At 42.4% G+C, this 22,135-nt stretch overlaps 6 protein-coding genes and 1 long non-coding RNA gene across 13 annotated transcripts; 4 read left to right on the top strand and 3 right to left on the bottom strand.

The window, feature by feature from the left end:
* Positions 1-182: 182 nt before the first annotated feature.
* LOC6572725 lies at positions 183-1,555 on the top strand. Its single transcript, XM_001998795.4, has one exon. The coding sequence runs from the start codon at positions 219-221 to the stop codon at positions 1,374-1,376; it is 1,158 nt and encodes a 385-aa protein (XP_001998831.1). The 5' UTR covers positions 183-218; the 3' UTR covers positions 1,377-1,555.
* On the bottom strand, positions 1,552-7,208 carry LOC6572726. Of its 4 annotated transcripts, XM_015166574.3 has the most exons (13): positions 6,601-7,208; positions 6,295-6,540; positions 6,066-6,235; positions 5,617-6,003; positions 5,506-5,556; positions 5,383-5,439; positions 4,957-5,319; positions 4,749-4,896; positions 4,460-4,692; positions 4,080-4,395; positions 3,750-4,011; positions 3,574-3,694; positions 1,552-3,513 (listed from the first exon to the last, which is right to left on the bottom strand). In XM_015166574.3, the coding sequence occupies exons 1-13, from the start codon at positions 7,206-7,208 to the stop codon at positions 1,670-1,672; spliced, it is 4,806 nt and encodes a 1,601-aa protein (XP_015022060.1). In that variant the 3' UTR covers positions 1,552-1,669. The 4 variants fall into 4 exon arrangements, with proteins under 4 accessions (XP_015022060.1, XP_032583959.1, XP_043863149.1 ...); XM_032728068.2 differs by having other exon boundaries at positions 5,383-5,556; XM_044007214.1 differs by having other exon boundaries at positions 4,957-5,439.
* LOC122756768 lies at positions 4,286-7,652 on the top strand. Its single transcript, XR_006356621.1, has 3 exons — positions 4,286-4,377; positions 4,453-4,698; positions 4,782-7,652. It is a non-coding gene; the product is annotated as an uncharacterized LOC122756768 (long non-coding RNA).
* A 1,443-nt stretch (positions 7,653-9,095) lies between these two features.
* Positions 9,096-10,507, top strand: LOC6572727 (39S ribosomal protein L1, mitochondrial). Its single transcript, XM_001998797.4, has 3 exons — positions 9,096-9,412; positions 9,472-9,781; positions 9,843-10,507. The coding sequence occupies exons 1-3, from the start codon at positions 9,222-9,224 to the stop codon at positions 10,407-10,409; spliced, it is 1,068 nt and encodes a 355-aa protein (XP_001998833.1). The 5' UTR covers positions 9,096-9,221; the 3' UTR covers positions 10,410-10,507.
* On the bottom strand, positions 10,492-12,061 carry LOC6572728 (GDP-fucose transporter 1). 2 transcript variants are annotated; one of them, XR_004363756.2, is made up of 4 exons: positions 11,887-12,061; positions 11,095-11,818; positions 10,711-11,029; positions 10,492-10,642 (listed from the first exon to the last, which is right to left on the bottom strand). XR_004363756.2 is itself a non-coding variant. In XM_001998798.4 (3 exons), the coding sequence occupies exons 1-3, from the start codon at positions 11,961-11,963 to the stop codon at positions 10,817-10,819; spliced, it is 1,014 nt and encodes a 337-aa protein (XP_001998834.1). In that variant the 5' UTR covers positions 11,964-12,061; the 3' UTR covers positions 10,492-10,816. The 2 variants fall into 2 exon arrangements, 1 of the variants encoding a protein (XP_001998834.1); XM_001998798.4 differs by having other exon boundaries at positions 10,492-11,029.
* A 133-nt stretch (positions 12,062-12,194) lies between these two features.
* On the bottom strand, positions 12,195-12,939 carry LOC6572729 (protein SGT1 homolog). The gene has a single exon (XM_001998799.4). The coding sequence runs from the start codon at positions 12,827-12,829 to the stop codon at positions 12,287-12,289; it is 543 nt and encodes a 180-aa protein (XP_001998835.1). The 5' UTR covers positions 12,830-12,939; the 3' UTR covers positions 12,195-12,286.
* A 243-nt stretch (positions 12,940-13,182) lies between these two features.
* Positions 13,183-20,609, top strand: LOC6572730 (protein kinase C). Of its 3 annotated transcripts, none has more exons than XM_015166580.3 (11): positions 13,183-13,606; positions 15,102-15,407; positions 15,465-15,658; positions 16,084-16,159; positions 16,215-16,327; positions 16,390-16,463; positions 17,139-17,170; positions 18,755-18,825; positions 18,896-20,102; positions 20,162-20,301; positions 20,362-20,609. In XM_015166580.3, the coding sequence occupies exons 2-11, from the start codon at positions 15,254-15,256 to the stop codon at positions 20,521-20,523; spliced, it is 2,223 nt and encodes a 740-aa protein (XP_015022066.1). In that variant the 5' UTR covers positions 13,183-13,606; positions 15,102-15,253; the 3' UTR covers positions 20,524-20,609. The 3 variants fall into 3 exon arrangements, with proteins under 3 accessions (XP_015022066.1, XP_001998836.2, XP_015022065.1); XM_001998800.4 differs by having other exon boundaries at positions 15,073-15,407; XM_015166579.3 differs by lacking the exons at positions 13,183-13,606; positions 15,102-15,407; positions 15,465-15,658; positions 17,139-17,170.
* The last annotated feature ends 1,526 nt before the right edge of the window (positions 20,610-22,135 follow it).

The raw sequence follows: 22,135 nt of genomic DNA, 5'->3' as shown, positions 1-22,135 counted from the left end.
TGACTACTTGAAGATTAAAGCCCGAAATAAAATGATTGTTGTTGCAAATTGGCGCGCAAGAACCATAAATAAGATTAGCTTCATCTTATCAAACTATTTATGAAAATCCAAGTGTGGTCGTTGATAAGATTTACAGTCCATACCAATGATAACGAAAAAGACCAAACGTGCCGTAATGGACTGAGTGTCAGTTGATCAACTTCATTCGAGGCGGCGAAATGATGGGAGTTTTAGTGCTGCTGCCTCTGCTTGGCTGTCTGCTCCTGGGCAGCACTTGGGCACACCAGGAGATGAGTAATCTGTTGGTGCAACAAGCCAAGGAATTTGACTTATCTGCCACAGAAGTGGAAGCCCTGCGACCATTTTATCGCGAGCTGCAAACGCAGCATGACTATCTATACAGCCTGTCCATGCAGAGCGGCGATGGCAGCGCCCAGGTGGCGCTGCCCACGGTTGAGCCATTGGACGCCACCTATGCTAAGGTCTTTGATGAATTTCGAGAGCAGTTTAAGGGCTATTTAAGCTACAAGCCCATCATTGAGTACGACACAAGGCTGCCCTCGCTGGAGGAGATGGTGGGCCAGCCCAGCAGGGACTTGACTGAGCAGGAGCTGCTGGAGTTGCAGGATCTGCTGGACATACTGCAGGATTTAATCGATGAATCGCAGCTGGGCATTGAGCAACTTGTGGCACGCGCCAAAGACTTGGAAATCAATCTGCTGAAGCTGAACAAACCGAAGATTGTGATGGCCGCCATTGCTGGGCTGGAGGCTATGTGGCACACCTGGGGGCGTGTCTCGCAAGCCGCCTACTGCAGCTATTCGCATGTGCCGCAGTTTACGGAAGCTTTGCATGCCATCAACGGCGGTGTTGACTGCTACACCTACACCATGGGGCTGATACTGAAAGTCCAGGATGAAACTGTTGCCTCCGTCAAGGAGATCAAGCTAAACGTGAAGCAGCTGGTTAGCATCTACAAGAAGATATCCGCCAAGAAAACATTGGTGGGCAAAATACTCTCCGGCACACTAAACGTATTCAAAGCTCTACGCCGGCTGCACGACATTATCGCCGTGGGTATCGCTGGCTACGACAAAATCAACAATCAGCTGCCAGGCGCTGTATTGCAGTCGGTGCAATGTGGCTTGGAATTTAAGGACAGCATTCCGCAAATGGTTGAGACTGTACAGAATCTAACGGTATGCATTACGTTTGTGGACACAGATAAGCCGGAATACGATTTCCTTAAGCCGGAGAACGAGCGCTATTGGAACACCGACGCAGAGCCCGTGAAAATTGATCAGGAGAACGACATTGCAGAGGACGACGATGATGGCAGCGATAATATCGACGATGATTACGTAGATCATCGATAGATTAATCTGGTTAGTTGGTTATATTTGAGGAGGCCAAGTCTGTGCAAAGTAAATGCAAGAAAAGTGTAACTAGACAATCCTTGGAATAACAGAGGTAGAGTCTTTCCTACAATATCCATAAGACTCGTCATATGCGCAGATAGCTTCAGTTTTAACTAAAAATAGACTTTTCGAATTTACTATTGTGTTGTATAATATATTTGGTAAGCTGTTGGGTAGCCAATCTGATGACATTCACTGATATGCTTAGATCTGAAGTTAGAGGACTTAGGTGCTCATACATATATGGCTGACTAGACGTCGCTCTCTTTGAGCTGGCGCACATACTGCTCGCTTAGGGATTTGTTGAGGCCCTCGTAGCTGGCATGCAAATTCGATATGGCCGCTTGTGGTGAGCTCTGAGACTTGAGCACATTGCGAGCGGGCGCCGATGTGGTCGCAGAGGGACTGGGTGGTGGGTGTTCGCCACCAATGACCAAATCGGCCATCAGCGTTTGTCGACAGAGTGCGGACAATGCACTGCCTGGCGGCATGGGAGCCGGTGGTTCCTTGGGCTTTTTGCCGCCGCGACGCAGCTTGGAGGCCAGCGTGGCAAAGCCCAGTTTGCTGGAGATCCGTGCCGAGCGCGTGACAGTGCGCGGCAAGCTATCGTAGGCGCTGGAGTTGCTGACACTCTCCTGATCCGTGGTCACTTCTTGTTGTTGTCGTTGCTGCAGCTGCTCTATCGAGCAGCCCACATCGCCCCGCATGCTGCCAGCACTGACGCTCTTGTGCAAGGGCACATTGTTCATGGCTATGGGAGTCAGGGGCTCCTGCCTGGGCGTCACTGGTGCACTCTGTAAAAACTCTGCCTTGGCCTGCTGCAGTCGCAAGGCGCGCTCAGACATCGGCGTCATCGGACGTTGGGGCTCCATGATGGATGTTGGGAACTCGAAGTGCTTTGCCTTGGTTGGGGTGTGCATAACCTTTGCCTTGGCCTCCAGCTTGCGCTGTATGCGTGGTAGTGTATTGTCCTGCTTGTTGGGCAATACTATGGACGTCGATGCTGGCCAGGCCTTGCTCACCGAGGACCCAGAGCTGGTCTTGGCAATCTTGTGCTCAATGTTGTTGCTAACTGTGGCGCTCTGCGACTTGTGCAGCGAGTTCTTCTTGTAGAGATGCGCTTTGCGCGGAGGCGCTTGGGGAAATGCGGACATGCCCAGGTGACGCTTGGAGCGCGTCAGGCATTTTATGCTATCGCTAGCAAGTGGAGCACGCACCGGAATGGACGATCGATGCACATCATTGGCGCTCTGGCACTTGCGCAACTCATCCTTGGCTCGCAGAGGCAACAGGCGCTCCAAGCTGATGGATTTGTATAGACTTAAAGGACGTGGCGCAGCCTGCTTAGTGGGCACCTTGGATATGGGAGACTGTGCCTCCTCGACGCTATACGTGGGACTCTCCAGCTCCTTCTCTATGACAGTTATGCCCTCGGGGGCATTGGGCTTCGGCACTGCAGTGAATAGCTTGCGCTTGGTCTTCACAAACACATTGGCATTGGTGTTGTAGCTGCGTGCATGCTGCTCCGGCAACGGCGGTGGTACGAAGCCAGCTTGCTTGGCGATCGGCTGGGCTATACTGCTGGCTATGCTGTGCGACTCCTCGATGCGTTCGCCAGGCTTCACTTTTAGCGAACTGCAAATGATTTCCTCTGGCTCGGCCGATGGCGCATGGCCCGTCGTTGTCACAGAGCTCAGGCGAAAATCATCATCTAATGATCGCTGCTTCAGCCGGAAGTTCTTGCGGCGTATGCGTCGCGGTGTCTCCAACACACTCTGTGTATCCGCATCACTGCTATCGCTCTCGGTTTTACTATTCTGACGCGAGCCCATCTTGCGCAGGCGCAGCTTTTTCTTGGATGCAGTCACAGAGCTGCTCGCTCGGCAGAGGGTGCCTGTCGTGGTGCTTGTCTCGGTCTCATGCTCCCTGGGCGAGGGCGAAGGCGAGGCGGCGCTGTGCTCATCCAGCGTCAGATGATCGCGGCTGGAAGCATCGCCAGTGGCATAGGTAGAGCTGCTCTCCACTTGCTGCCCGTCCTCGGCCGTTATGTTGATGTCCGGCACAACGTCCCGGGGGAAACGAGTCGTGCCGCCCTCTGCATCGAAATGAATGGAAGGTAATGAAAGGACATATAGTTATTTAAAGGAGAGCTTACGTATGCTCAACTTTAGGCAGAGTAGCGATTCGTGTAGACCCTGAAGCTCCTCCAAGTACTCGGTCGTGCGCTCCGCCATTGTCTCCTGACAGCATGCCTCATCCAGCGGTGACTTCACAATCTGCAGTATACAAGCACATTACAGTTCGGTTTCCGTGTCGGCCAAATGCACCTACCAGCTCGGCCAGACGGCCCAAGTCACTCTGAACATCGGACACAGCATTCAGCACGTTCGGTTTCATCAAATTGTTGGAGTAGTATAGATAAATACTGCGAATGCTCAGCAAGGTCGCCTGGCAATCCCGCATTTCCACATGCTCCACGATGTCTGCGGTGGCCTGCTTGAGCCGGGCAAACAGCTCGTCGGCACGTTTCAGTGCACCCAGCAGCGGGGCCAGGTTCGTGTGTGACTCAAAGCTCTGAACTCGACGCGAGTTGCTGCAGGGGTTTATAAATAGGCGAGGCGTCATTCAAACCGTTTCTAGTCATTAAATGCATTCACTTACACATAGTCATTGCACTGCACCTCCTCGTACTTGTAGATGGGCGTTTGCTGCTCGACCAGCGTGTGGGCGGTAACCAGCGGGGAGGCGGTGTCGTGTATGTGCTCCTCCACTTCGACCATCACTGCCTCGGGCTCGTCGTACTTCTTGAACTCCTGATCCGGCGAATCTGTGCAGTCCTGCATCTCCTTAAAATCGTTGACATCGTTTAGCGACAAGGATGAGGCCTGCTGCGATATGACCGGAGCCTGATTGCCATTGGGCGCCACACTATCCAGCGATAGTGAGCGGCTCAGCGTCGGTGAGTGCTCGGGGTTGTCTACATAAAATAGAAAATATGATGTCTTATACTAACAACCAGAGTCTTGTCAAATAGGACTCACTTTTATTGCACTCCTTGTTGATGAGACCCACATATAAAGGACTGTAGCCAGGATGGAGCAGCGCAAACGTGGAGGCCTCTGGTCCGATGCCTCTGGCCTTCTCCCACTCGTAAAGCTTACGTGTAAATTTGCGAGAGATGCCCTCGAATTTTCTCACCTCGCCATCTGAGGTCTTCACCTCAATATTCTTAGATGTATGATCCGGTGCCACGATAGCTTTAAGGCGTGCCAATCTGCGAGTAAGATAAATAGAAACTGATCCAGGCGGGGATATTTACAATATACATACTTTTCCTTTTCGTGCGGCTTGTGCTTGTACCAGCGATCATCATCAGAGCCTCGCCGGCTGGACTGATTGTGCTTGGAGCTGCGCTTGAGAGAATCATTGTCGGAGTTGGTGCCACCGACGGGCGTACACTTCAAGCGGTTCCATTGCTCTGAGGATAAATATTTTGGATAACCAAATATCTCAATCGCACAGCTCACTGTGGACTCACCCAGCTTTTTTTGAAACTTTTCAGGTAAATCCTTTTGGTCTGGCAGCGCGCACAGGCCCTGACCCTCAAGCTTCAATGCACCCGAGCTCCAAAGATTCCAGTCGATTTTTGGCTTTATATCGCCGCCACTTAGACTTTTGGCTGTGGGACTCGCCGCTGTCTCGGAGGTGGCATAGCAATTGGAGCTCTGCTGCTTGGCCCGCCATTTGTGAAGCTTCTTCTTGAACTGCGGCGTCAAATTCTGCTCGAGCTGTTCGGTGGACATAAGATCACTGTGCAGCAGCTGCGTGGGTGAATGCTCCTCGCTGCTGCGCTTGCCGCTGCCACTGACGCTGCCTGGGCCACCACTGCTGAGCTTGACGCCTGGAATAGAATCGGGATTAGGCGTGGTCGGTGGATTACCTGAATGTCTATCGTGTGGCTTACTGCGATTGCTCGCGCTGGCTCGCTTTAGTTCGCATTGCTTGTGCTTGAACTCCATATCTAGTTTGAGTAGTAGAAGTTGATAATGTTGAAATACTTCATCTTCGTTCTGTGTGAAAGTCTTACAGTTTGGCGTCGTGGGCTCCGAGGAAACTCCACTTGATAGCTCCTCGCTCTCTGTAAAGCCAGACGTTAATGGAAACCGCTAATATGGTAGCCACCAAACAGCTCACCCACCAAATTCACCAAAGAAATCCGAATGCCTGGATGGACTGCTCGGCACCGAAGAGTTTCCCGGCGAGTTCACTTGACGCATACGTGATCCATCCTTTGGACTCTTGAGCGGAGAATGCAGCTGCGGCAGATCACTGCACACCTGATTGAGATTTAAAGGACTGGGCGGCAGCTTGTTCCGGCGACTGGTCGTCGCCTTAATGTCCGCCACATGATCCTCGGGCAGCACCTCAAAGTCCGAGAAGGCTCGCGAGCGACGTAGAGACTTATTCGATGATGATTTGCTTGGCAGCGAGCACTTGGCCGTATCCAAGCGCTCATCCGTGGCCGACTTACGCAGCTCCACTTCATAGCTGGAGGGCCGCGAGTCACCCTTCGCTGAATGTCGCCCTATAATCAGAGTGAAAGCTGCACCAAATAAATAAATCAAAGCAGTTCGAGAAGGGATTTACGCATTGGCTGGCGACTGCCCGCATCCATTTGCAGCTCATCCAAGGAGCTGGCCGAGCTGATGGTACCAGGTGTGCCGCCCGTTTCGCTCAAAAAGTGACCCGACGAGGAGCTGATGATGCTGTCCGCGGAGCTGCTGCCGCCTGCGCCGCTTATTGGCACCTTTAAATATCTAGAAGAGATTATGGACTTAGCATCGATTATATTTTAGAACAGAATTATCTGAAATACCTTTCTACTTCTAGATTAAGCGGCATCAATGTATTGGAATCGTGAGCAGCTGTGGGCGGCACATTGGCCCGCTCCCACTTGAAAGCCGCCTTCACCTTTGTCCACTTGGACACCTTGGACTTGTTGTCGCTGTAGGTGCTCTGCCGGCGCAGCAAATATGGCCTAGAGGAGTTCTTCATCTGCCGGTCGCCCTTTAAATACATGTTTATCTCTTCCTCCATCATGGACTTACTGCGCTCGCGTATTCTGTGGTGTGGATATCAGACTTATCCCAGCGTGGAATATCGTATTTCAATATGTACATACCGCTTGAATTTGCCATGCTTTGTGGGAGGCACCACCTCGGTGCCCAATAGGGATTCCAGCCAGGTCAACGAGTGCTCCAACTCGAATTCGGTGTCGGCGGTGGGTGTGGATGTGGCTGGAGCTTGTGCAGCAGCAGGAGCACTGGCTGCAGTCAGAGTTGAGGTTGAAGTTGAAGTTGAAGCAGCATTGAGGGCTATCATATCCGACTCCATTCCGGCTGCCGACTCCTCGTCATTGTCCGTGATGGTGGCAAGTTTCTGCTCCAACAGGCCCTCAAGCATTGCACATGTGCGAGTTAGTTGATCCATGGCCTCAATGGCAGTGTTGAGCCGATTCTTGAGCGGCTCAATCGTGCCACGATCCGCTCGGTAGGGCTGACAGAAGTGACAACTATGCTTTCCATGCTCGCACACGGGCAAATCCTTCTCCTCGCGCAGCTTGGGCGAAGCAGAGAGATTGCGTGCCCGCGAGGCCACAGCTGGAAACTGGAAGATGTTCTCATCGGTCCGTCCGCACATGGCAGGCGGAGCCGTGGGCAGGGATTCATAGTGCATGGCACTGATTCTATGTCGTGTCCGACGAGGCTTTGGCGGTGGTGCTCCTTCCATTGCAAGTTGAGAAACCAGCGCAAGTCCACTTCGGTTTACATAAATATATATATATGTATGTGTGCGCGTGTGTAGGTATGAGTGTCCAGCTATGTGTGCCTATGCGCGTACTGAAATGCTCAATTGGCTTCTGTTTGTTTACTCGGAGAGATACGCCACTAGAAATACACGCAAGACAAGAATATCCCACGAATTATCGAAATCAAAAATTTGTTTATAAAAGAGGAAGACAAATGTGGAACGTCCGCCACACACACAATAACCCAAAACACAAGCACACAGACACACACACAGTCCACCCTCTTATAAATATGTATGTATATGTATGTGTTTGTATATAAATTGGCAGACTTGTGTATACGTATCGTATATGGGGTAATTTGAAATGCCTCAAAGTGTAACGCTTAAAATACATGAAATAAACAATAAATTTGAAAAACGAAATTTTAGCACGTTTCGCCACATGTGCAAAAGTTTTGGAAATATTTGAAATAATATTTACGCCTCTGTGGTCAATAAACGGAACGGATCAGAACAAAACGATTTGAAGACCCCATCCCCCCGCACACATTTTGCGAATGCACTTGATGCCACAATTTGTTGTACAAATATATTATTATCCAGCTAGCAATCGACAGGCCAAACAACAAACAGCCGCATGAAAACTAATACAAAATCACAATAAATAGAAACAATAGCGTAAACTATTTTTAAATTGCTGACACTCTTTTGTTTGGCCTCCCCCCACCCAAGACACTTCGTTGAGACATACCCCCTCCGCCCTCCACCAACTGGCATTCCCAGTTGGTGAGGAGTGCACACTTCCAATATTTCATTTTTAGGTTACACGCAATTAATATTTCCATTTTTTGGGAGAAATGTGGCCCCCAAAGTGCAGCATTGGATATGGGCGTGTGAGTATATACATGACTGTGTATGTATGTGTGGGTGCGTGCACGCGTTTGTCTATGAGTGGAGCTCATCATGTGTATATCTTAATGCCCATTACTTTCACTAGGCGTTCGTTTCGCCACTTTCAGAATGCTGTATAGATGATATTGCCACATTGAATACACAATTTTAAATTTTATGTTCTTCGGGACATAAAATAGACTAAAATATATAACTGTGCGCAAGATTTTCTGGTATTTGCTGTCCGTCGTTATTTGTAAAAATTTGCATAATATTAAAACAACAAATAATTACTTGCACTTTTGTTATGCACACAATCGTCCGCCCCACCACAGAATTTCCTTTTTATCTATATTTTGAGAGAATATTTCGCGATTTTTTCACGCCGCGAAAACCGTATTATGCCGTTCGTTGGTCGAATCTATTCTGAGCACATATGTATGCACACGGCGAGCGATTGGCGTGCTTTTGAGAAAATCTGAAGATTTTGATTTTATATATGCATTGAGAGTATTGCTCTCGAGCATCTTAATTTGTTCTCTATCAAATTAATAAAAGAAAATGTGAATTGGACACTTTATTTTATTTTAAATTTATCTTTCATTTTTTAGACTTAATTCTTGCTTTATATTTGAAAATATCCGACCAAAAATTTATAACCGACTTTTAACTGGAGTGACTCTGCTAAATTTCCCAAAATATTCAATCACTAACTAAGCTAGGTTCAAAACTTGGATTAAAACTGAATTTACTGCATACCATGCCATAAATAACATTTCATTTAAAATAATAATACTAAAATATTTATTACAATATAAATGTTCAGAGAATAAAACATTTTAGGAAACACTGTGTAAAAAATTAATTGTGAGAGAATTTGTTATGAATTTATAAGCTAGCTGGAAACTCTGCTGAATTGTTTTGATTTACTTTCAACATCTGATTTGCTATCGATAGCTTTGTGAACGATAATTTTCCCATTGTGCACTGGTCACTCTGCAGTTCTGTTATGGTTTTGTTCGGAACAGCCGGGTATACTTAATATTATATAATTATAACTTAACAATAACTTCAGGACTCAAAGTAATATTCATAACTAAAATGCTGACCCTTATATCAACGATGCGTGCCCTCGCCGTGCGGCAACAATCAGGAGAGGCATTGCGCTGCCTACACTTGACCGCGGTCACGGAAGCCGCACGCAAAGGCACCCGGGAAAAGGCACGTAAAAAAAAGGTTAAAGTGGAGGTAAAGAAAGTTGGATTCATTCCCCACAATCAACGTGACAAGAAGTAAGTGACAAGTAATCAAGCAATAGACATCTGACTTTTAATTAATATATTTTTTTTAGAATTAACGTTAAACGCGCTGATAAACACGTGGACGACTCCTGGAAGCAGGTGCCCAAAGATGACGTCTACGTGGGACGCTATTATCGCTGGCCGGTTTATACGGTAGCAGAGGCCATACAATGCCATCGGGAAACACATCACCCAACCATGTATAATGTGCCAAATGCTTCGTTGAACGTGGAAATTGAGCTGAATATGCAAGGTGAAAAGGCAACACGATTTGTGGATAATTTTCAGCGCATGGCTATGATACCGCATAAATTTGATCACGGCGAGGAACGTAAGATCATAGTATTCACAAAGGGCAATGTAAGTCTGACAATGAACAAATATATATTTAGTGCATGCTAATACACAAATATAATTTTAGGATGAAATTGTTGAAGCTCGCGAAGCAGGCGCTACTCTTGTGGGTGGCGTGGAGCTTATTAAGGACATAACAGCTGGAGAGCTGCTGCTGTCCGATTATCAGTTCATTATTGCGCATCCCAACATTCTGCCAGAGCTCGTTGCACTCCGAGGCTTGATGAAGCGCAAGTTTCCCAACCCAAAGAGCGAGACACTTGGCGTAAACCTTGCAGAAATGGTTGTCAAATTCTCGAATGGCATCAGCTACAGCGCAACTAAAGATGAATATCAGCAAAACTTTGGTTTAATTAAAGCCAATGTGGGCACTCTGGATATGGATGCACAGCATCTCGAGGAGAATATACGTTTTCTATTGCAAGATGTAAATAGTATGCGACCCAAGCGGGATGGACGCTTCATAACGCGCGTACTACTTAAGAGCGCACCAAGCAGTGAACAGCTGAAGATAGATCCATTTGTATATATACCCGAGTTTTACGATAAAACCGCTGCCAAAGCTAGCAGGGAAGCAAAGAAGGAAGCAGAACCAGAACCACAATCAAAGGAAGCGGCAGCTGCATCAAATTAGTTCATCATTTATTATTGTGTACTCACATAATTGGTTGCTTTATTGCTAAATAATCCAGTTGCGCATTAAAAGTCGGGAAACATAGTTTACAAATATAATTTAAAGGAACGTTTTTATTCCCATATAGCAAGAGCTGCTGTATCCGTCGTTAGGTTTTCTTAAATTAGATTATTTATCGCTTACGTATAGGTTTGGTTTACGGGTGTATATAAAGATCAAAAGATATTTGTGCGCTATGACAATAAGGGGAAATTAGACCCCCAACACTTTTTTAACTGACATACATTAACACAATGCTTACGATTAGAACACTGAAGAATTGCACTATATATAGTAATGCGCAGATAGAAAGATATATGAATGCTTTAAATTCTTTGAAACTGATTCGAATAACGGGAAATATTAGATTATGCTTTCAATGTTGCGGCGTTTCGCTGTTGGTGCTGCTGCACCATTTCCAATTGCTTGACTCGAGTGTAAGCTGCACTTGCAACCAATACGACTATATTGGAAACCCACCAAATCGCGGAGCGCACATCGTTGTAATACTGCGTGGCAATAACTGTTTGTGCGCACGCCTTAGCCGTGCCGGAGATGTTGTGCGTTAGCGGTGAAGTAACCTGTAATCAGCAGATGTTTGATAACTACATACCTTTAGCAATAACATTGTCGTTGACTCACTAACCTTTATCTCTAAAGCTGTGACAAAGCCAATGGCAAAACCACAAAATCCACTGAGCGTCATTGCCGCCCAGAACCACGGCGCCCACAGGTGTGGGTATGCCAAAATTGTATCCAGCTCACCGTTCAGAATAATGAGAGGTAAAAAGAGGACTGTAGAGTAGAGATTATTATAGTAGCTCAACAGCCAGATCTCTTGGTTGACATAGCCCAGCGATTTTTTCGTTTGTATCGAGTACATGGCCAGCGCCAGAGAGCTGAGCACACCAAATATTGTGCCACGCCAGGAAAATGATTGTGTTAGGCTCTCCTGATCCACACCCATCCAAAAACCCAGTACAATTGTGGCACAGCACACCAAGCACTTGAAACTTGTGCGTTGTCGCAAGATCAGGTAGGTTAGCACTACGCTAAACACTGTGGTGAGGGAGCGACCAATGTAATAGAAGGCGACCGTGACGTAGGCGAGCGATAGATTATTGGCACCGATCATAAGCGTGTAGAGCACTGTTAGCGGGAGTAGCTTTCGGAAGGTGTCAATGTCCAATGGATTTCCCTCCGGAAACGTGAACACACTCGGATATTTGCGACTGAGGCGACTCATTGTAAAGCATATGATGGTGGATACAACACACTGATACCAGGACATGAAAAGCGGTGCACCCAAATTAACCGCATCGCTGCTCAGCAGATGTTTATTAACAAATACAGTCAGTATGGAGGTGCACCTAGTAAAGGCAACGTGTACAAGTTACCATATAAATACGATTTGATGCTTTGATTCTCTGATACTCACCAATATAATGCTACAACAAAAAATATCTTTAGATATTTATTGACTAGCCGATTGTGCTCTTCTAGATTTTTATACATATTGTCTCGTGCTAATTGCAAATTCGTCTGTAGTTATAAAAGTAAAAAAAAACTGTGCGTCGCTGCACATCGCCGGTAGCCGATCAGCTGTTCAACTTAAAAATTTCCCCGTTGAACGCTACCACCCCCAGCACACACACACACACACGCTGATAATAACTTGTAAGAATTAATAGATGCACTCGTATTAGTAAAGTTAAGCTCAAATTTATTGAAATATGTATTATATAGTAGTTATTTAAATTAACATAATCATTTCTGCGTCTGTAAATAATTATTTTAGGTTTCTTAATGGATATGAATTTGCGGGACTTTCATCTATTTCACTTGTCCCACTGGCGGAATTCGGTGCCTTCAGGCGGCTTGACAGTGACCTTTTCCTTGGAAACCTCGTTCCAGTTAGTGCTTAATACAGTTCCGCCAGATTCAGAAAACGATTTATTCATGGCCTTTTGAACTTCCGGTGAGGACGAACTATAGATCTTTTTGAATAGCTGGTTTAAAGCGGCTTCGCCTTTTGCCTCCTTCTCGTCAAGTTTTTCCTCTTCGCTGACTAAACGATCCCAATTCTTTGCCTGGCGAATGGCCACTTCCTTTACCACTTCGGCCTTCTGTTCGAGACTTTCCCAGCGCACACCAGTTTCCTTTGCCAATGTGATCTCCACTTTTGTAGAAAAAGCTTTGTGTGAGGAGCGATCCACAACGATGGGATGCAGAAGATTTAGAATCAATTCATGTCCATCTGCAGTCATATGTACTTTTTGTGGTTCAATCTTGACGTTATAATTTTTTTCAATGGCGCCTTTTAAGAGTACTGTTATGACCACCTTGGTCTCTGATTGATACCAATCAAATCTCAGCGACATTTTGTGTATAAACTCTTGGTTGAGACTAAAGAATAATATTTTACTCGCGAGTATTCAAAATCAGTAAATCTTGACAGTACAATGAATAGGGGAAATATCTAGAAAACAAGCAGAGTTGCCACAAATTAGAAAGTCAGCTGTTCGGTTAATATGACAGTTTACAATAAGTTTGTTGGAAATACAATTTTAAATCAGATTAATGTAAGAGTCAAAATGTGATAAAGTTGGTGCGTAATTTAAAAATAATTATATTTGAAATAATTTTTTAACAGTTCGTTAAATTAGTATTTTTGCTAGTCTTCAATCCTGAGTTGCAAAATTAAATTGGTATTTATTAGCACCAGATATGCAGCCACACTGACCTGTGTAATTGTCAAAGGCGAAGGCGAGCGAGAGACGATAAATAATTTTTATTTTTGCTTTAATTATTCGTGCGCAGAAATGAAATTCTATTGTCGAAAAATGCTGGAAAGTGTGTTTGTGTGAGAAAATAGTGTAAACATATTGCCACTGTCAAACGTAAAGGCAAAAATTCCTTGAAATAATTTCCAATTGGAATTGAGCAAACAGGGTGTCTGTTTGCGTATGTGTGTGCGTGTGTGCTGTGCCTGTGTATGTGCCATCCTTAATTTTTTCGCACATATGTATGTATGTACATACACATGTATGTAGCTGAACATTTTTCTCTAATATACCAACAATCGAGAGCGCACACATAGCAAGGCGAAGAGAGCAGCACGGCGCACAGCCACAGCCACGGTACCCTTGCGAGAAAAGGTAAGTAATTGAGGTGTAATGTAAAGTAATGTCCACCGATTTCCCTGAAGCTCTGCTCTGTACTTTGAGAAAGCTCTTTCAATAACGTATGACACTCTTTTCGCACAGCTGGCTCTTAATAGACTGAATAAAATATTAATTGAATTTTAAATTTCAAAAAATTAAATAAAAATTGGTCGAAAGGGGGCTCATAAGTTAAAGTTGCAACTTTATATCGTTTAAGAATTTACTTTCGTTGATTTGAAATCGAAAGTAATGAATCTATGCAAAATGCGAAAACATGTTTCCAACCAGTGTGCACTGTCATATTTGGGTCATTCATGTACTGCGCCTGTCTGTTTGGTTCTTTTCGGTTAGTTCTCTGTTGCCCTGCTTTTTAACGAAGCTGCGCGCTCTCTCTCTCACTCATTCTCTTACACATACTCTCGTTCATATAAGTTTTCAAGTGGTATTTTTGTTGATTTAACGGTAATTGTAAATTAACGCACTAGTCGCAATTGTCATATTGTCAAATTCACTTGTGCAATTTGCATTTGCTGTCTATTGGTATTTGTGTGTATTGTTTGTGCTGGAATGTGGACGTGTATTGATGTGCGTATGTGTGAGTATGTGCATGAGAATTTCTCGTGTTCTTATAAAAGATAAAAAGAGAGAGAGCGAGAGCTTACGCCCGTGTGTACGCTGGGCTAGCAATCGCGATACTAGTTGTGGGTGTGTGTGGGGGTGTCGAGGTGTGGGGCTAGCGCAGAGGTATTAGGATTGCTTGTTATTCTTTCTTTGTTGTTTTATTTGTGAAAAATATCTGCTACTGCTGCTATGTGTGCACTGTCCGAGTACTTGTCAATGTATGTGCTCGTTTCTGGTTGTGTGTGCGTGTGTTTATGAGTTGAAGGTAGTAAATACATAAAAAGTAAAAAATCAAATAAAAACATTTGTATTGTATGCGAATATGTATATATAATTCGCATACTATGTAAAAGTAAATTAAACCTAGGCAACAACGTGAACTTTGTTAAGGGCGACTTTTAATTCAGCTTTATCTAAGTCTATAGAAACACATATGTACATACGTATATCAAAACATGCACAGGCATTATTTTAAAATATATGCATATAAATACAGAATTGTGTGTGATTATCTCTTGTACGTTTCATAATTCGTTCAGCGAGTGAATTCCAATGCTGACTAACTCAAATCTCAATGCTGAACGGAAGTGCAGTGTCTAAGAATATGTGCGTTGCTGTAATTGTTGCTGTGGTTTTTGTTGTTGTGCTCCCATTTTTCAGCAATGTCAATTTGAGTGCGACCTTGAAATTCGTTTGAGCATGTATTATAAAATTCACTTGAGCATCTATGTACACACATACACATACATGCAAACGTGTATTATGTGTGTATATATTTAAAACAAATTCAAGAGTGTCATTGACCTATACTAAAAGTCTTTTAATCGTCTTGTTTGTAGTACAACTTCAATTACCTCTCAATTGGCAGACACCCCACTAATCGAAACCGTTTTGTAACCACCGCTGCCGCATTGACGCGGCGCTGCCGATAAATCCTGCCAAGATCCAGATCGACACAGCATCAACAACAACAACAACAAACACAAGAGAGCTACAAGTGCGGCTGAAGCAATCAGCGAAATGTTTACGGGTAAACTTCAGATTAAGGTTTGCGAGGCGAGCGGCCTGCGTCCAACAGATTTTCAAAAGCGCCACAATTTAACGTTTGGCAAATTGGCCGATGAGCAGCTGATCGATCCCTACGTGTCCATAGATGTCGACGAGAGTCATTTTGGTAAGCAAATTATCAATTATCATAACAGTTATCCATATTCCAAACATTCTTGAATAGATCGTTCGACAACCCGACCAAAGACATTCGATCCAGTATGGAACGAGCAGTTCGTCCACGACGTGACCAACGCACGTAACATCAACTTAACTGTTTTTCATGATGCAGCCCTGCCACCGGATGACTTTGTTGCCAATTGCATTATACCATTCGAGGATCTAATGCAAAGCGAATCAGGTGCTCCGGATCTATGGGTAAATAAATTGTTTCATATATTTAAATTTCAGTTTACCTAGAATATTACAAAAATACTGAGACTAAGTATAGGTTCCATTATTATTTAATATTATTTTAAAAAATATGCGAACTTAAATTAACTTAGATACGAAAGTCTCAATAATCAGCGTTATCCATGTACTGATAGTGACATTTAATAATTTAATTTCGTTAATGAAATCAAGTAGTATTTGACAAGTATTTGTCAATTTAGTTTCTTAGAATTTTTCAAATTTATAGGGATATTTTATTATGTTTATTAAATGGAAGACTTTTTATGAGTAGGGTTTTATTTACGTTTTTAGTTAACATTTTATAATTTTAACCATTTTTTTAATTTATAGGCGAAAGTATGATATTCACACAGTCGACCGCATATTGATATTAATCTTTTGTCTTGCAGATTAACCTGGAACCACAGGGCAAGATCCACGTCATTATCGAGTTGAAGAGCCGCAATGGTAGACATGAGCATTATGGTTAGTTAATTTATACATTCTATGGGCGGACAATATAATCTCTTAGACTTTTCAGATCAAGCTAAAGCGGATGCCGAGGTGGAGCAGACTGTGGCAGTTAATAAGGAGTTCAAGGAACGCGCTGGCTTCAATCGACGCCGTGGTGCTATGCGCCGTCGTGTGCATCAAGTAAATAGTTTGCACAAATCATAATTGGCAATAAACTAATCAATCGATTTATTTTCCCATAGGTCAACGGGCATAAGTTTATGGCCACGTTTTTGCGCCAGCCGACCTTCTGTTCACATTGTCGGGAATTTATTTGGTGAGTGAATAAAATATCGCATTTAATATCACATATATGTAGGTGCGCTCTGCGCGCACTCACAGACAGACTGTCCATCTACAGAATCATTCTTGAGTTGTAATTGCAGTGATTAATATCAGTGCATATATATATTTATCTATAGATACATATATATATATGTATAATTTTTGGGTTTTTATATGATTTACAAAACACACACATCATAGCATTGTCATTACTCTTATATCTTATGATTTTGTTTATTTTATTTATTACTATATATTTTTAATTTTAATTGCAATATATCTCGATTTCAATGTATTGCAAACGTAATATTCACAACTTTGGGTTCCGCCACGTATTTTAGCTATACTAAACATAGGTATTTTCCTAATTTAAATAATATTTCTTTGGATTAACCACTTTCACATAACTGGCCTTAATTTGAGGGTTTTATATTTGCCATATGCAGCTGCAATTCTTTCACTGGTCTCGTTTGGTCTCTCATGCTATATACATACATACATACATCTGCTTTTGACTTTCATTCTTTGGTTTCGAGCTGCGGGTTTGCTTCCTTTTTTGGTTTATTTTTCGCATAAATTCATGCCCACACAACAAAACAAAGACACACATCATTCAGTTATAAAAGAAATATATGCAATAGCCACGGAATTTCTTGCCTTTTTGCAGGGGAATTGGTAAACAAGGCTATCAATGTCAAGGTATGTGTTTTGCTTCAAATTTAAAAGGAATATCTTACAGAGACCTACAAGTCTCTGAGAAGAACATTAAAAAAAAAAAAATTAAAAATTAAAACAAAACAAAAAACAAAAAAATCAAAAGCTATCCATCACTTGCATTTGCTCGTCTCATTCGTTCGTTGTTTGTTGATGTTGTTCAGTTTCGGTCCAAGAAACAAAGTATTTGCCTTTGTTCATAACAATAGCTGCATTATCTATTTATCTGAATATCAATATTTACAATTTAAGGAAAGTAATTTTTCTTTTTAAATTTAATTTGTGCTGTCGCTGCCATTGTCGCTTCTCTCCGCATTGTCCATGCACCGAAAGTAATGCATTGGCCATTTTTATTTTAATTTGATTACAATGTTGTCAGTACACACATTTTGTAACTCTGTTTTGCACTGTCTTGCGCTCATACTAATGCTCTTTAGATGTTAGACTTTATCGGCAGCCTTAAAATCATATTAATCGTTTAACCTAAGTTTGGTTAGTTCAAGAAAAGTTGCTTTAGCTAATGATATAAGTAATAATGATGTTTACACAATATTTATAATGTCTCTGATTTGGTAAGACTAGTTTATCTTTCAAATTCAATATACCTATTTATTTAAGTTGACTATGCTAATATTAGGCTTGAAGTCTTAAGGAAAGAAGTAGGCTCTTTTTAGTTACTAAGTGATTAGCTCAAGTAATTCATGACGCAAGTTATTTATATGTGTTTGAGTTCGTTATCGCTAAATAGATAAAGAAAGACAACAATTAGAGTTTTAGCCTTTAGCTACTGTGGCTATGTTTATGGTAATTGAATATAGTTAACTGACTTAGGTGAGATTGTCTGACACGAGGGTTGATAGGAAACATGTTAAATGTATATATTTTAAAAATAAGTTTCATACATTTCTGCCATCTTTTAGTTAGGTTTCTAAAAGTACATCTTTCCAATGCAATACATTATAATACATCGATGAAACAGCTCTTATATATTTCAATATTGTTTTGTTAACGTTGTAGAAAAAGTTGCTAATCTGTATGTGTTTTGATTTGATTGTTGTTTGCGGATGCTCAAGCTCTGTGGGCAATCTAATAATATTATTAATTTCTGGACAATTTGCACGTCACAAGCAAGTTATACACATACATATATGTATATGTGATTAAACAATTCTTTTGCTGTCCATAAAATGACGAAAACTAATTTGCATTTGACCAGAGACAAAAATTATTTAAACCAACTACATTTACACTTTCTTACGCACAAAACCCAACACACAACACCAATACATATAATTTGATGTTATGTGACACAGCTCGTCAAATATGCTAATTTATCAGTGTGTCTAACCTCTGAATGTGTAAATTATAATTAATTATTTCAATGGTAACTCTGTAAATATCACAAATATTTCAATTAAAATTGACTGCTGCACTGCTGTGACCTGAGTCATCTTGCATTTCATCTCAAATGCTAAGGATAATAAATCGTACAGCTTGCAACAACACTAAATGAAATCTTTATTAAACTAGTCGATTAATGAAATTATATTTTGATCTAATCATTTATAGTCTGCACATTAGTTGTACATAAAAAATGCCATCTGTCTGTGGTCTCCAAATGTCCTGGTATGCGCGACGAGGTTAGTATGAAGGTCAATCAATGTACTCAGTTGTGTTCAATAATTCAATTACAATTGTTTGCAATTACAGCAAGCCAAGGTGGAAGTGGTGCCGGCCGGGCAGCGGTTCAATGTCAATGTGCCGCATCGATTTGTGGTGCACAGCTACAAGCGTTTCACATTCTGCGATCATTGCGGCTCGTTGCTCTATGGACTAATTAAGCAGGGCCTGCAATGCGAGACATGTTACATGAACGTCCACAAACGGTGCCAAAAGAATGTGGCCAATACCTGCGGCATCAACACCAAGCAAATGGCCGAGATACTCAGTTCGCTGGGCATCTCACCGGATAAACAGGGCCAGCAGCCGCGACGCTCCAAATACTTGAGTCAACCAGGTGGAGAGGACAATTATGGCGCTTCACTGGGTGGCGAGGGTGGCGACGGTGTGCCAGGTGCCTCATTTCGAAGCGGCACGTTGTCCGCTGATAGCTTGGCCACGTCAACGAGTACGTTGACCAGCGGATACAATAGCAGCAGCTGCATGAGCCTAGCCGTGGGTGGCGGAGATTCCCGTCCTGGCAAGTGCTCGCTAGTAGACTTTAACTTTATTAAGGTGCTTGGCAAAGGCTCGTTCGGCAAAGTGATGCTGGCCGAGAAGAAGGGCACCGATGAGATCTATGCCATTAAAGTCTTGAAGAAGGATGCCATTATACAGGATGATGATGTTGACTGCACGATGACCGAAAAACGCATCTTGGCCCTGGCCGCCAACCATCCGTTCCTTACGGCGTTACATTCTTGTTTTCAGACCCCAGATCGCTTATTCTTTGTTATGGAGTATGTTAACGGTGGCGATTTGATGTTTCAAATACAGAAGGCTCGCCGCTTTGAAGCGGGCCGTGCTGCGTTTTATGCCGCCGAGGTCACTCTTGCCCTGCAGTTTCTCCACACCCATGGCGTTATCTATCGCGATCTGAAGCTTGACAATATACTGCTCGACCAGGAGGGGCATTGTAAGCTCGCTGACTTTGGCATGTGCAAGGAGGGCATCATGAACGGCATGTTGACCACGACATTCTGTGGCACACCCGACTACATAGCCCCCGAAATTCTCAAGGAACAAGAATACGGCGCATCCGTGGACTGGTGGGCGTTGGGCGTTCTTATGTACGAGATGATGGCTGGCCAGCCTCCTTTTGAGGCTGACAATGAAGATGAGCTTTTCGACTCTATAATGCACGATGATGTGCTTTACCCCGTGTGGTTGTCCCGCGAAGCCGTGTCCATCTTGAAAGGTAAGATTCTACTTTTTACGTAAGAACAGCAATCTATATGTTATCAATGTCCACTCTAGGTTTTCTCACAAAGAACCCAGAGCAGCGTTTGGGCTGTACAGGTGACGAGAACGAAATCCGCAAGCATGCATTCTTCAATAAACTGGACTGGAAGGAGCTGGAGAAGCGCAACATAAAGCCACCATTCCGACCAAAAATGGTATGTTTTGTAAAAGTGTAAAGCCAGAAAACTGGTCAACCCTTTGATTTCCTTTTATAGAAAAACCCACGTGATGCCAACAATTTCGATGCCGAATTCACCAAAGAGGAGCCCGTGCTAACACCAATTGGTAATGATGTCATTCGTTGCATTAATCAGGATGAGTTCGCCGGCTTCTCCTTTGTCAATCCCAAGTTTGGGCCGGAGCGCAAGGTGTTTTAAAGCGGCGACCGTTGGATAATTGGATTGGATATGCGCTTAGTGTTGGCGGGAAATAAACCAGCAAACTGGATCAGTTGAAATTTTAAGCAGTTGGCACTTCGTTGCCGGGGTTTTAATTACATTCAACCCTATGCTAATCTCTTAGCCTATTCCTAGACTTAGCTTATCTCCCTAGCACTTGAACCTAAAAACTTTGCTTCCGTTGATTACTTTATGAACGCTTTATTGTTGTCTGTTTCCAGTTGTGGTCTTTACCCTTTTTAGTTGTCTGTTTTATCGTTTTATGTTTAAATGTTGGGAAATTACGAAAGCGTAGTTCTATAAAGAAATCACAACTAAAAACGCAAATGCAAAATGAAATGCTGAGAATCGCAAGTTATATATAGATAGAAATGATTACACCTACGGTAATTACGACATATATATATATGAATTTGGAAAAGCGTAGAGGATTTTATAGTCGTCACTACGCCCAGTGCCAATATAAAACAAACTATAAAATTGTTTACAAACAGGTACACTTAGGCACATATACAGACACACGGATACGCAGGCAAACTCTAATGTTAAGAATTTGTTTGTTTATAGTTTTATGATAACTTATCGCACAATCTGTCTCTTTCAACAAATCTATCGCTTTTGCTCGTTGTAATGCTCAAAGCCTCTCAAAGCAAGGCGCTATTTTTGCAGCTTTACCTATCTTTGTCCCACAATCCTTACCAAAAACAATTATTATTGCCAAAAAAAAGGAAGTCCTGATCTAGTCAATGTTGTTGCAAATGCAGCGCCATGCTTTTTGTTATTAGTTTTTTATTTATTAATGTGCCGAATCTCAAGTTTCGCACCCAAATGCAGACAGCCATCTCGCAACAGCGCTATCCTATGCGACTCGCAATTCAAAAAGCCGTCTGTAAACATAAGAAAATACGATAAAAACAAATGAAATGAAATGAAAAGAAGAAAACAAGTTTATGCGTATTCGAACTCTTGCACAATTTCCTTCTCAAGTATTAAAGCGATATTATTTTAAAATAACTTATTGTTATACATACAAACATAATATAATAACAACAAAAACCAAAATAAATATAAATAAAAACTAAAAAATAAAATAAAGCCAAAAATAACACACAAACTCGCACATACAAAAACAGAGCTAAACAAATGCAGAAATTTAAACAATAAAATTAAAAGTGAATGGAACTAAGCTTAGTCTTAAAATGAGAACAAACTTTAAAATAAAAACCAAATAAACACATTTTAAATTCATATATATTTTATGGAACACAAATTATAAATACAAAAACCGAAATATGTTTAGCCTATAAGTTGGACAACATATTAAATTTCAGTAAAGTATAACTATATGTTAATGTATGTATGTATATATATATATATATGCTTATAAATATGCATATATATTTATATTCATACATACACTTATACATATATATATATAATTATTTATATGTGCATAGAGTTAATCTAGTATATGTGAAATATATGCAGTTAAAACTGTAAAACAAATACAAAGCAGAACAAATTATATATATAAACAGAGATAATGTATGAAATAATACCATTATAAAAAAAAGTAACAAAAATATATGTG

Source organism: Drosophila mojavensis, unplaced genomic scaffold, assembly GCF_018153725.1.
Source record: "Drosophila mojavensis isolate 15081-1352.22 unplaced genomic scaffold, ASM1815372v1 contig_16, whole genome shotgun sequence".
Taxonomy (NCBI): domain Eukaryota; kingdom Metazoa; phylum Arthropoda; class Insecta; order Diptera; family Drosophilidae; genus Drosophila; species Drosophila mojavensis.
Note: the sequence above shows the minus strand (reverse complement) of the source record. Positions and strands in the feature narration are given on the sequence as shown.